The following is a 12,236-nucleotide window of genomic DNA, read 5'->3' on the forward strand; positions in this document are numbered from 1 at the left end:
TCGTGGACGAAGATTTGCCGAGATCAGCATTTCCAACATCGTCTGTGATCCGAACATTGTTCAAGAAGAAGGTTACATGAGTAAAGGGGACCCAATTTTTACTCTATAAAAAGAATGAGAAGGTCCCTCTGTTCGATCGTTGAAGAATACAGGCGAAGCCGCAGAATCTCTGACTTCGGAAAGTGTTTGGCTTCGGGGTATCTCCGCCTTCGCTTCTAGTTTTAATGGAACACACCACTTACGAGAATTGTTAAAGGGCAAACGAAGTTGATAGAAATAACACCACACAACGTCGCCAACATTGCAAATTTAATTCTTTCTCGAGTCAGCTAAATAGGCTAATTTATCATTTTTATATACTTTGAACATTATTCAATTGTCTCACAAAGTTAATATTAGAATTTGCATTTAAATTAATTTTCTTTATAATTACAAAATGATTACATGTACATGCTATGTACCAAGTAATTAATATTGCTGTATAGTACACTTAACAAACAACAACAACAAATTACAAAAGCGGTTTTTCGAGCAGTTTTCAAAGTTCTTAAATTGAAACAAACCAGTTATGGTAATAAAGGCAATCACAAAAGCCGGTGCATTATTACCAATCAAATTGTTGTGAAAAGCGCGGGAAATGTCACGTGGACCAGTCGCGTACAACACGCTCACTGATTGGCTGAAGCACGTTGCAGGAGTTTCTTAAACCAATCAAAGCTCGGTAACACAAAGCTACCGAAACGAACCAGTTTAGTTATGGCGAGGAAAAACGGCTAAAGGACAAATTGCGCGCCGACATACGTATTTTTTAACTTTGTGAGGTCTAAACGTGTAACTACAGAAAGGGACGTTGACAGAGATTTTTTTAAAACCTCGATATCCAATCTATAAAGTGCTACTTTGGTTATCGATTACCGATAGTTTGGAAGCTGAAAAGAAACCCTAGTTTAACCAGAAACATTGTAGGGCCTTTTTGAAATGTAACAATTTATTTTTTTGTGAGAAAATTGACAAAAAATCCTTAGCACAACCACAAGAAAAATGTGTTTATATACTAACAAATAAACAAGACCTTAAAACAGAGAAAAATTGTTAGGATTGCTCAACACTATCAAATTTTAAAAATTGGTTGGAAAAATGGATTACGTTGTTAAACGAACCGAAAAATATGGCATTCCAAAGGGAAAAAACTGAAAACTGTTAGAAAATCGCCTTATGTTGGATTAAAACTTCCTTCTTCTAAAGGAAGTTTCAACGGGCACTAGTCAATCGCTATCAAATACAGTTTTCACTTAATCTACATGATCTTTTTTTTAAGTAAGGCAACCCGAAAAAGGTCTACACAAGGTTATCATATTAAAGCAATATATAATTATATACAACCAGGATTAACCTCCCAGTCAATAACTTTACTCTTAAAAAGATATTTTCGTTATTAACATTTGCAACTTGGGAGATAAATATCTTCAGATTTTTGGCATTCAGCCAATAAATGTAGCGTTTTCTTTAGATTCTGGTTGTTCGGGTGTAACTAATAGCAATATGCTAAATGGAATTGTGCGCTTATATAGCGAGTGCTTAAAATTTCTCAATAACTTACTCTTCTTTAAATTTCACGTTGTAAAACTTTCATCGACTAATATTTCTCTTTGAAAAGCGAACTTGAAAACTGAACTTTTTTAAGGCCAGCTCTAGGGTTGTCTCGTATTTATGTTGTATCAATTGAAACACAAACGAAAAAATTTCTTGGGGAAATCTTCCTTCTGCAATGTGAGGTCTAACGCTTGACGCCATGATCAACAACATCCTTGCACCAGGCAGTTACACGTCCACTCTTGTCCCGCAAGTTTCCGTGGGTTGCCAACTAATTGAACAATCACGTGACTGTCTCCTGTACGCAGTAAATTTTCACGTGCTCACACGATGCGCACGACGATGACTCCACGGAGTTAAAATAGTTTTTAAGTCTTACTTCTTGTAAGGTAGGACGTCTTCTATCTTGTGTTAATGGCCTTGTGCTTTCATCTGCAAAACACGAACCACATGTGCGAGTTAAAAAAAGATTGCTCTCGTTAAGTTATTTCACGCTAGAATTGAGTGCTGTGAGAAAATTTGAACAATTAAACAGTAATCGAGTTGCTGCCATAGAGAGGAATGCGATGCCTTATAAAGCCGCGACAGCGCTAGCAATGTTTTGCTTGCACAGTCGACGTCACGTGACTTAAAGAGGAATCGCTCATGACCAAAACAACGACTGCCCCCTCCCCCCACCCCAACACCCACCTCTCCAGTATGCGATAGCTAGAGGACAGTTTATGTTTCAGAGATCTAAAGTATTATAGTTAAGTTATTCTTTTAATTTTGAAATCCTTTCAAGTGTCGTAACAAATGGGGCGTCACTTTTAGCGTTGGAATATCTCGTAGGTAGGTTCAATAGTTATAAAAATGGTTTAGTATTGATAGCAAAAAATTTAGTCTTTGCTTTTTAGTGACGATTTACTTAAGGGTTAGTGATTATAAGAGGCTAGGCAAAGACAGCTAATTACCTACCTACGAGGCATGCCATCTAGTGACCACCCCTCAGTAATTGCACAAGGGAGTCCTCTATCAAGAAAGTGTTGTCAGAATGACATTGAGTTTGAATAGTTTTAAAACGCTTTCTGCGTTAAAATAAAGATGAGTAAGTCAAAGAAAGGTTTGATTATTAAGAGGACGGAGAGTCCCTCGTTGAAATGCCGGAATCGGAAGGAATTTGGTTTATTTATTCATTTTAAAACAAAGCCTGCCATATAGTCTTTGCTTGCGAGTTGAGCTTTTAATCCGAGCAGCGATTAATTCATATTTACTATTTACATTAAGGTAGGTTGGTTGTAAGAATTAAAAGCCTGATCATTTCAGGATTAAACACGTGTTTATTTGAAACTAGATCCTCCCAAGGTTAAAAAGTCATAGAAAACGTAAGTAACGGCGGATAAACGGTACAAACTGTGAGATGGCAGCAAAAAGTGAAACATCTTAAAAGTTATCTCAGTCCTGATGAGTTACAGAGCAGTTTTCAATTGAGTGTCGTAAAACCAAAACCTTACTCTGGCCAATCACAAAGGACACAAAAAATCAGTAAACCAATCAAACTAAAAAAAATATTTGACCAGGGGGGAAAAGGGGCGCGGGGCGTTTTTTTTTTTTTTTTTTAAAAAGGGGCGAGATTTTTTTAACCCAAAAACAAACAAAAAAAAAACAAAAAAAATTCCACTATACTACAAAACAAATAAACTAGTGCATTCCGTAAACTTCCAAGATAATCCCTGGGTTCAGCGTGGAGAGAGAGAGAGAAAAAAAGATGTACATTTGTTTTAATATAAACTTATAACAATTTTTGAACACACCGTAATGATGTAAAGTACAAAACAAGCTCCAGCATCAGAGGTTTAAAATAAGAGAAAAACATCAATTTTTTTATGGGGAGGAAGATATATTTGCATTTAATTTGTGGGGATTTATTGTTAACTCTATTTTCAGGGGCGAGGGTGAATGTTTCAGATAGTTTTTATTTTGGGGCGTTTACGGTATTTTCTATGTATTTTAAATACTATATATTCGGGCAAGATGGAGAATGGTGGTATGACTTAAAATGCAAATGAAATGATGACAATGAAAGTAACGTAGAAACCTTTATTGGCATAATAAAAAGAGAATAAAATAGAATTTAAGATTACAAGGAAAGGAAAGTGAGCACGGGTATTACATAGCTGAAGTATGCGGGGCTAGTTTCCTGCTGTGAGGTGTATGCTGTAGTGCATAGAACAGGGAAAGAAATGAAAATTGAATAGATGGAAGAGATTGGAGGACTGACCTATCTAAACGGGTCGACCTTGGATCCTACACAGTCCCTTGGGTGTTGGCTGTCAAGAAGAAGCAAAGAAGAAGAAACAAAAGAATTGAGTGAGCTCGGTGAGTAAAAAGAGATGAAACTGATAAAACAAGCGGGCGTGACAAGCAAGAACTCCATGCTTGGAGCTGTGGTTGGAATTTTTTAACCTCTATGGTAAGTTAGTGCAAATGTTTTGTGACTACATTCGAGGTCAAGGGAGTCAAATGTTGTTGCAAAGACCCAGACTACAGAAAATTCAAGGGACTGAGTAGATGCGATTATGACAACTGGATGTTATAGGAATAGATTTGTCACGTGACATATAATCTCATTCATGACGAGTTGAAGCAAAGAAGAGGTTCTGGGAGAGCAATGCATACAAGCAGTCTTCACTTTGTGACTTGGAATCGGAAGGGGCTTAATATACAGAGCTGAGCTCAAACCTTTTGCAGTTGTTGAAATGCTCAGTTTGCGCAGCAATTTATTCTGAGAAAAAGCAGAAGAGTAGCAAGATAAAGAAAGAACTTCATTGGGAAGTGATAACATTTAGCAAGGTGTTTTTGAGCTCGCGAATATCGTACATATTTATCCACTCCCCTCAGGGCTTTTCAGGGATAATTTACAACACTAGTTTGGGGACTTTGCCAGACTGCTTATGGTGCAATTCACAAGTAATGAAGAATTGAGTAATGATGCCCCTTTGTGAGTGTGAAACTGAAATAGTCTACTACACTGGGGACTACGTCCCCTACTCTTTGCGAAGAGTGTGTGGGTTCCTCAGTGTCCCACAGAATTTATTACAAGTGCATAATGTAATTCGTGCACTATGAACCTTGACAAAGGTAAAATGAAAGTGGAGAAAGAGAAAGAAAGAAAGCAAAGTGAAGAGAATAGAAGTCAAGGGATCAGGACTGCAGGACACTGACCTTTGGGGATCCTGCAGTGCGAAAGACCGATAGATATTGCTTTCTAAGTAGTTCCAGACGGGCATGCCCTGAAAGACCACAACAAGACGAAGAGACAAATTAACAGGCACGAGGAAGAAGCAAAGAAAACGTGTGCGAGGGTTACCTCGGGGAAAAGTCCCGCGATTCTCCCTAAAACTCAAACGTAAAGTACGTTGGCTTGCGGATGTCAGGTTGTTGTGGTGGCGTAGGCTCAGAGTTGCACGATGGGCACGTACCTAGTGCGGAGTCTGGGGAAGAGCCCTCGTCCTCGTCACGGTGGCTGAACTCTGAAATGGAAAGGTGCAATACTTCATGTAAGTTGACACCGAATAACTAAAATAGATGCACTAACTAGAAGTAGGTAACTTTGTCAGGATAACATTCTTTAGTATGAGTGAAATCATACTCTCAGATCGGGAAATTCTACTTGAAGCCACTTTTCCAAACATCAATTTAATTTTCTTAAAATTTCTTGTCTCGGTAAATTATCAAATTTTTTTAAAACTTTTTTCAAAGATTTTCAAATTCTGTACGATCCCAGTCAATAGATATTGTTACAGATGCTAGCTTTCTGGCTTTTGACTGGAACGATAGACTCGAATTCCGTCGCTTTCTCGAGTCCTGTCTTCCTTCCTCCCCAAAGTGCGGGCGCATTTCCTGATCAGCGGCTGTTACTGCAGCCTACGGGAACTACATTGTGTATAGATCGTGTTCTCTTTTCGACATCAGTGCTTATCTTAATTGATATTAACTTTGAAAAGAAACCCCCCCGTTGTTATGAACATCTATTGCCGTAAGACAAAGTTTGAAGTCCATGCAGTAAGGATTGTTTTTTTTTTTGTGACGTACCTGAGCCCTTGTCATGATTGACAGCAACCATCTTCCTAAAATAAAGGAATAAACGTCATGCTTGTGAAAAATTAAGTCAACAGGTTTTCATAATCGTTCAGCGCATAGTTAATAGAGGGAAATGGTTAGGAAGCCCGGAAAAAATCAGAGGAGCAAACAAAGAGGCCAAGATTTATTTTGGAAGGTCCAAGAAGGTTAGTTGCATTAACACACAGGTTTTGTGCAGGGTCAACCCCCAAAGTAGCGAACAAAAACATACAACAAAGAACTTTTTCGGGCTTTCTAACCATTTCCCTCTATGAGCTATGGTCAGCGAATATTTTCTCTTGCATTTGTAATGCGATTGGTCAACACGTGCCAGCTGCATCTGTCCAAGGTCTTTTGTTCCCAAATCAATCAAATACACATCACAAGCAAAAAATAAATTGTGATTACGTACTATTAAAATGAAAAGCTTTGGAATGTAACGGTTTTGCTAAAATTTGAAGTAAACCCAAATTCTTACTGACCAAGCTTGCTAACACGCGAAATTCAAAGCAAAAGCCTGTCACGTGGTGTCAAGTGTGAGGAAACGTTATTGGTTTTGGTTCTGGTTCTGGTTAGTTTATTAAATGTTTTCTCATAATGGCTTTAAAAGTACATGCTTGCTCAGCTTATTGCTTTTTTTTAGCCCATTGCATGAGTTTCTTGAATCATTTAGAGAGCTCAGCAAGCGAACGAGTGCTCCATTCGGAGAGTGTAGTGTTTGAAATACATGTAGCAACTAATATTGACACCTCTGTAAAGCCGAAGCGGTTACCGTTTAGACCATAAATAAATGCAACACAACATTGTCCTCCCTTGGAAACAACGATAAACATTACGTTTTACTTATCATATGCATTACTGTTGATGACAATGAAATTTACATCGTCATTTATTTTGCAATGTTCAGTAGTGATTTCAGTTAAATTTTCGTTATAATCGCAATATGCGAAGTTTTCGCTTATTTCCCTCCTCCGGCCATTTGACATTTGACCGCTTATAAACTCATGCTGACTACAGACCGTCCGAAAATCCAAAAGCAAAACAATGTCACGTACAAGAAATCACAATGAAAATCGAAAAGCCGGAAAGGCAATACAATAACTATTTCTGTGCAGTTGAATAACGATAGTTCACAAACCTCTCAAAGTAGACTTGGAAATTTTCGGCTCTTAAATCCTTCCAACTGACGAAACCAAACCTATATAACCGTTCGTTAGTTCACAGTGAAGCCACAGTTTTCAAGTTAAAAAAACAGAAAACCACGGTAAATGTTTTGCTTTTTTCAACAGATGGAATCAGCAGTGAAAGTATTGTTTTTTTTTTTCACTGCGAAGATTTCACACGGCACTCTGTCTCGTGCTCTTGTTTTAATGTCTCACGGTTTGAAAAGTTTCTTCTTAGGAAATATTCCGCTCTCAAAAATTTCCATTCATGGAAGGAAATACTTCAGAAATGTTCAATTTGCGTGACGGATTGTCGGTGTCGGGAAAAGGTTATGTTGCTTAAAATTTAGAAACCTTCGCTCTTATGCTTGACAAATCAAAGAAACTTTACTTGCCAAATCAAAGTTTTTGACATGTATACGTATTTGCTGTTTCTTTAGAGGCAAAAAACAAGAAATTCTTGCAATTTATACCTGGAAACGCGAGGATTTTAATCTTGCATATAATTACATGCGATCTTTTGAAAGTAGCCCGAGGATTTTGTGACACTGCGGCTGCAACGCATGCTATTTGAAAGCCGATCTTTTGAAATGAATGGCACGCTTGATCGGGTGCATGGGAGCGGACGGCCGAACGGGAAGGACCCGACCCTTTTATGTAATAAAAATAAAATAAGAAAATAAAATATATATAAATAAATAAAAAATCACTAACACTACTGGCAAATTTTTTACGAGTATAAAGAAATTGTTAAAAAACTAGAAATAATTGCGATACAGCGAAATATCGCGACTGACGACGTACAAGCACAGACGCCGTGCAAATTTCCCTCAAATGTCGCGAAGATAATTATCCGGACAAGGAAGCCCGACATGCCCACAACAGGGCGAGCCCGGAGCCGAGTGAGAGAGCAGCGAAAACTTAGAAAAATAGGCGTATTTCTCCGCCAGCAATCGAAAGGGACCGACAAAGGCACTTCGAGGATTGCACGGCGAGTGAGACGGACTCGAGACGCGCGGGCGGGCGAGAAAATGGGTCGCGTCGCGTCCGCAGGCGGGGCCGGCCGCAACCACAGTTTAGTAACACCCCGCTTGTTCTACTTCAGTGAGCATTAGTCCACACCTAGCGTTATCCCGGTAGCACTTCCACCTCACCCACAACCACAGCATAAGTGTAGTTCAAACACTACACTAAAAACCAAAGCAACATTTTCCGTTTTCCAATTCACTGAGCTCGCTCAGATTTTTGAAAGAGTTGTTGCTAAGTAACATGACGTTTTTATTTAGCGACAAACAATGACACCAACTGATTGTACAAAAGATCTGACAAACCATTTGGTTGCTTGAACGACCTGTTTTGTTAATTAAACTACTCACTTTGCGGGTCCTGGGTGATTTATTTTTTCAACTGGCGAGTTAGGCTCCTGGAACCGTGGATTGCTCATGGGAAATGAAATGCGCTTCTTCTTCTCTTCGTGAATTCTAAAAAGCAATGTTAGATTTAAGAACAGTTAATTGTTGTTGCCGTTTCATGGTGCTATCAATCCCTATTCCTTTTTACTGAATTTCTCGTAAAGGAACTCGGTCATTGTACATGATGTTTTTCCAGTCTGCCTCGATTTGCTGGAAAGTAGAAACAAGTTGCTTTCCCATTCAACTGGCTTTCTACTCCAAGTAGCATTGCGCGTTCCATAGCGGGAAACTGACTTGTTAAATTCCCGAATGCTTGGGAATGCCTCGCAACTGGAAGCTTCAGGGTAACGCAGCATTTATTTTCTTTTACGTTCTTGCACTTTTCAAATAAAAAGTATTTTTTTTTTTTTTTTGGTTTTTTTTTTCTCCCCCTTTTTTAAAAAATTTAAACAAAAAAATCCCTGACGTAGCTCATTTAAGTCAATTAAGGCATTTCACAGTATGAGAAAAAGGAGTGCTATAAATCATGTCCAATTTTGCGACACATTTTACAATTTCAAACAAAAAGATATCTTCAGTTATGAAGGGAAAAAACCTATAAATAAAATTTGAGTAATCGAAAAAATCATCATAATCATTTAAAAAAACAGGGCCATGGAGGGTTTATATTAGAAAAGATCCTTGTGGAATACGAACTTAAAATTAAGTTTACTCTAAATTAGCAGAGGAACAAAGTTTAATGTAGGCGACATCTTTTAAAAACTTAGTTTCTTAGGCTTTCATATCAAATGCAAATAGAAAGCCATACTGACCTTTTTCTGTCCAGCTTTAATCGATAGAATCCTCTCAAAAACGCCAATATTATGACTAACACCAGAGCAGTGCCAACACTATACACCACTGCGTCGTAATTTTTTCTTCCTTCTTTCTTGTACGCTGCCTTCGGTTCAGGTGGCAAAGCTGCAGAGAAATTTATAGTCTTTCATTTTTTTTTTCGCAAACATTGTTTTCTAGATTTACGACCGTTTGGAAGTACGGTTGTCATGGCGCGGAGCAAGGAACGCGGGCTCACAAATTGCAAACAACTGCGAGTGATCATTTCTATCTTCACTTTTACAAATGTAACGTATTTGTGTCGCATAATTCAGATCAAGGTTTGAGTTATCTGTGCTGCAATTGTAAAAGGAACACAGAGTATTGAGAGTTAACTTTTGCAAAGGGTCAAAGCATCAGATGTTAGTTTCATTATAATTTTATAATGCAAATTTCTTTATTTGTCTGTCGACGCAACATCAGAAAAACAAGCCATCGGCGTAAATTGCGGGAAAGATTGTATAAGATAAAGCGCATGCGGTTGCCTTTTTTGCCTTTAATTGGCAACAGTACCTTTATTAATTGAACTGTAAGCGAGTTATATGAGGAACTTTATCCTCAGTTTTTTGTAACAAGTCTGTTTCTTCTCGGCCAGGTTTGACATACCTGTAAAGTGCGCGCTTGAGAGGTCGCTGTCCTGAAATGAAACATCTTCAAACGGTCCCGTGGACTTCAGGTAGGCACGCAGCTGAAATCTATCAAAGCAGGTTAAAATAGTCAGGTACTATGGAAAAGTTTATAACAGCCCCAAGACAGACTATTAAAAATACCGGAATTCAAATAGTGTAAAGGCCTGGCTAAACTAGGAAACATTGGTGCAGAGACATTGTTCCTTGACATGTTCCCTAGGTGGCTAAATTAGCGGGAAGGAAGAAAAATGTTTTGCTGCCCGAGTGGCTAAACGCGAAAACAATGTTTCTGGAACAAAGTGTCACGCGTGCGCGTAAACTAGTCAACACGGGCAACATATGTTTGGGGGGGATGGCGGCTTAAAGCGGCCAAAACATTTTTCTTGTTTTCGAGAAGCAAAATTTATCTATTTATTTAATTTACACTGGGAAACATTATTTTGCCTTCGCAACAATGTTTCTGCACCAATGTTTTCTAGTTTAGCCAGGCCATTAGGTAATATGCCACTCGAGAAAAGGGAAGACATAGCGCCAGCCCTCCGATTTCTTGAAAAACGTGGCACAATTTTTTTCCGGAACTGTTATAAGTTTGTAGTATCTTTATTTTCAATAAACTCATTAGCTCTTTGACGTAAAAGATTGTGGCCTTGTTCGAATTTCACCGCATGACTATTAAGACACCAGTATGGCAATGAAAAATATCAAGAACAAAAAGCAAACATTGACTAATTTGACTCACCTATATTGCTTGCCTGATGATAACGGCCCATTGCAGTAGTCTTCATCTCCTCGTTTGTCTTTGCTATCGCAGTTTTTCTCTATGCCGACCTTCACCTCTAACAGTTTGGATTTTCCGATTGTCGGATTTGATTGTATCACTGTGGTGATGTACCGATAGTTCTCCCTTGACTCTTTGTTGACTTTGTACCATGTGAGTGGTTCTTTTTCTGTTATTTCTTCAACTAAATAAATAATGGTATTTTGTTAAAATAATGGTTAGGTAAAATATGTGTTTAACCCTAATGGCCCAGGAGGACGAAGCTTATCCCGCTTTTCGTAGCATAAAGCGGCTAGTAGAATTTTAACTTCCCCCAGGATGGAATGCTCGGCGGTCTTCGGCTAACGCAGGGTTACTCCCCACGATTAAATTCGCCGGTACGTATATATCCGTACTTAACCTGGGTGGAAACAGGCCCTGTGAGTTAAGTGTCTATCCGAAGACCACAACACAGTAACCCTGAGTAAGGTTCGAACTCGGACCGCGCGATCCAGAGTCTGGCGCACTAACCAGTAGGCCACCGCGCTTCCTATTAGTTAAAGGCTTGGTCTTAAAGTTCCAAGTAACGCGAATACACCGGCAACCATAAAGCGAAAGTGGCGGGAATTAATTATCAAACATTTCTTTCCTTCCTTAATTGGACTGGGCCCACGAGCATTTTGACAGGGATTTTCTAGGTATGGTGACATCGCCCTAAAGAGGTAGCAGCTTTAGAAGTGCTTGCTCTGATCAAACAATAACAATTGAAAAATATGTTGACGCTTCGGCTTGACTCTTTCCGTTGAGGATGGAGACACGATCGGTTTTGGTTTTACTTTTGATTGGCTGAGAAAGTGGCGCAAGATTTTTAAACCAATCTCTAAAGGAAGTAATGCAAAACCAAAGCAAACGCAAATTACTTTCGACACTCAAGTGAAAACCGCTCTATCCATAAACTACTTACATTTGCTGTCACCTTCGACGTATTCTTGGACTATAATGCCATATTTGGCGATGTTGCTTAGTGCCACGTATTTCAAGTTGAACCTCACTGTCACGGTCGTGTCTGTTGTTTCAATGAGAATGAGAGTGGACTTCAGTGGAGTGAACACCAGAATCGAGGCTTGAGCTTGCCGTACAGAGGAATGCGGTGGCGTGCCGTGATCTGAGACCGACATTGTTATGTTGAACAGACGGAGATTCTCTGTATTCAGCTTTTTGACCGTAGAAATGGCACCAGTCCTATTATAAAACAAAAACAATTTACTTATTTATAAGAAATACGAGCACACGTTCATACCTACAGACGTTAGCCCATGTTCTCATTCTTACGGTGTTCAAAACGATTCTTTACTTCATAACAACTAATTAAAGCTTAGACAACTTTTGTCAGTTTTTTAAGTAATATATCAAACACGAGCGACAATGTTTCATCGGGATATCCAAACACCGAGAAGAGAGTTGAAAATACGACACGCAACGGAGTATTTTTGACTAAATTCGAGGTGTTTGAATAGCCGATGAAACACTATCACGAGAGTTTGATATATCTTCTCAATCAAAACAAAAGCTACGGAATAAACTGAGAAATTGAATCGTAAAAATCAATGCTAATTAAGACCGGGTATCCAAACCTCCTTCACGGTTATGATTTTCTTTGTTTTAACTTGGTGAATTTTTAATGAGTTTGAGAATAAAATTTAATCAA

The 12,236-nt window shown here is 38.7% G+C and overlaps 1 protein-coding gene across 15 annotated transcripts in view; it reads right to left on the minus strand.

The window, feature by feature from the left end:
- Nucleotides 1–294: 294 nt before the first annotated feature.
- The window catches only part of LOC144629784 (protocadherin Fat 4-like), a 35,507-nt gene continuing 23,565 nt past the window's right edge, over nt 295–12,236 (minus strand). For 7 of the 15 annotated variants that reach the window (XM_078487996.1, XM_078488057.1, XM_078488065.1 and 4 more), the window contains 8 exons: nt 11,493–11,770; nt 10,511–10,733; nt 9,749–9,837; nt 9,082–9,229; nt 8,234–8,338; nt 5,668–5,702; nt 5,055–5,105; nt 295–2,025 (listed from right to left, as the gene is read on the minus strand). In XM_078487996.1, coding sequence (XP_078344122.1) covers nt 1,877–2,025; nt 5,055–5,105; nt 5,668–5,702; nt 8,234–8,338; nt 9,082–9,229; nt 9,749–9,837; nt 10,511–10,733; nt 11,493–11,770 — 1,078 coding nt within the window. In that variant the 3' untranslated portion in view covers nt 295–1,876. Of the gene's footprint in view, nt 2,026–2,550; nt 2,605–3,853; nt 3,903–3,978; nt 4,866–4,942; nt 5,106–5,667; nt 5,703–5,740; nt 6,893–8,233; nt 8,339–9,081; nt 9,230–9,748; nt 9,838–10,510; nt 10,734–11,492; nt 11,771–12,236 lie in introns of those variants that run through there. The other 8 variants (XM_078488017.1, XM_078488010.1, XM_078488042.1 and 5 more) reach the window with 8 other exon arrangements.

This window comes from Oculina patagonica, chromosome 1, assembly GCF_052425735.1.
Source record: "Oculina patagonica isolate OP01 chromosome 1, crgOcupat, whole genome shotgun sequence".
NCBI lineage: Eukaryota > Metazoa > Cnidaria > Anthozoa > Scleractinia > Oculinidae > Oculina > Oculina patagonica.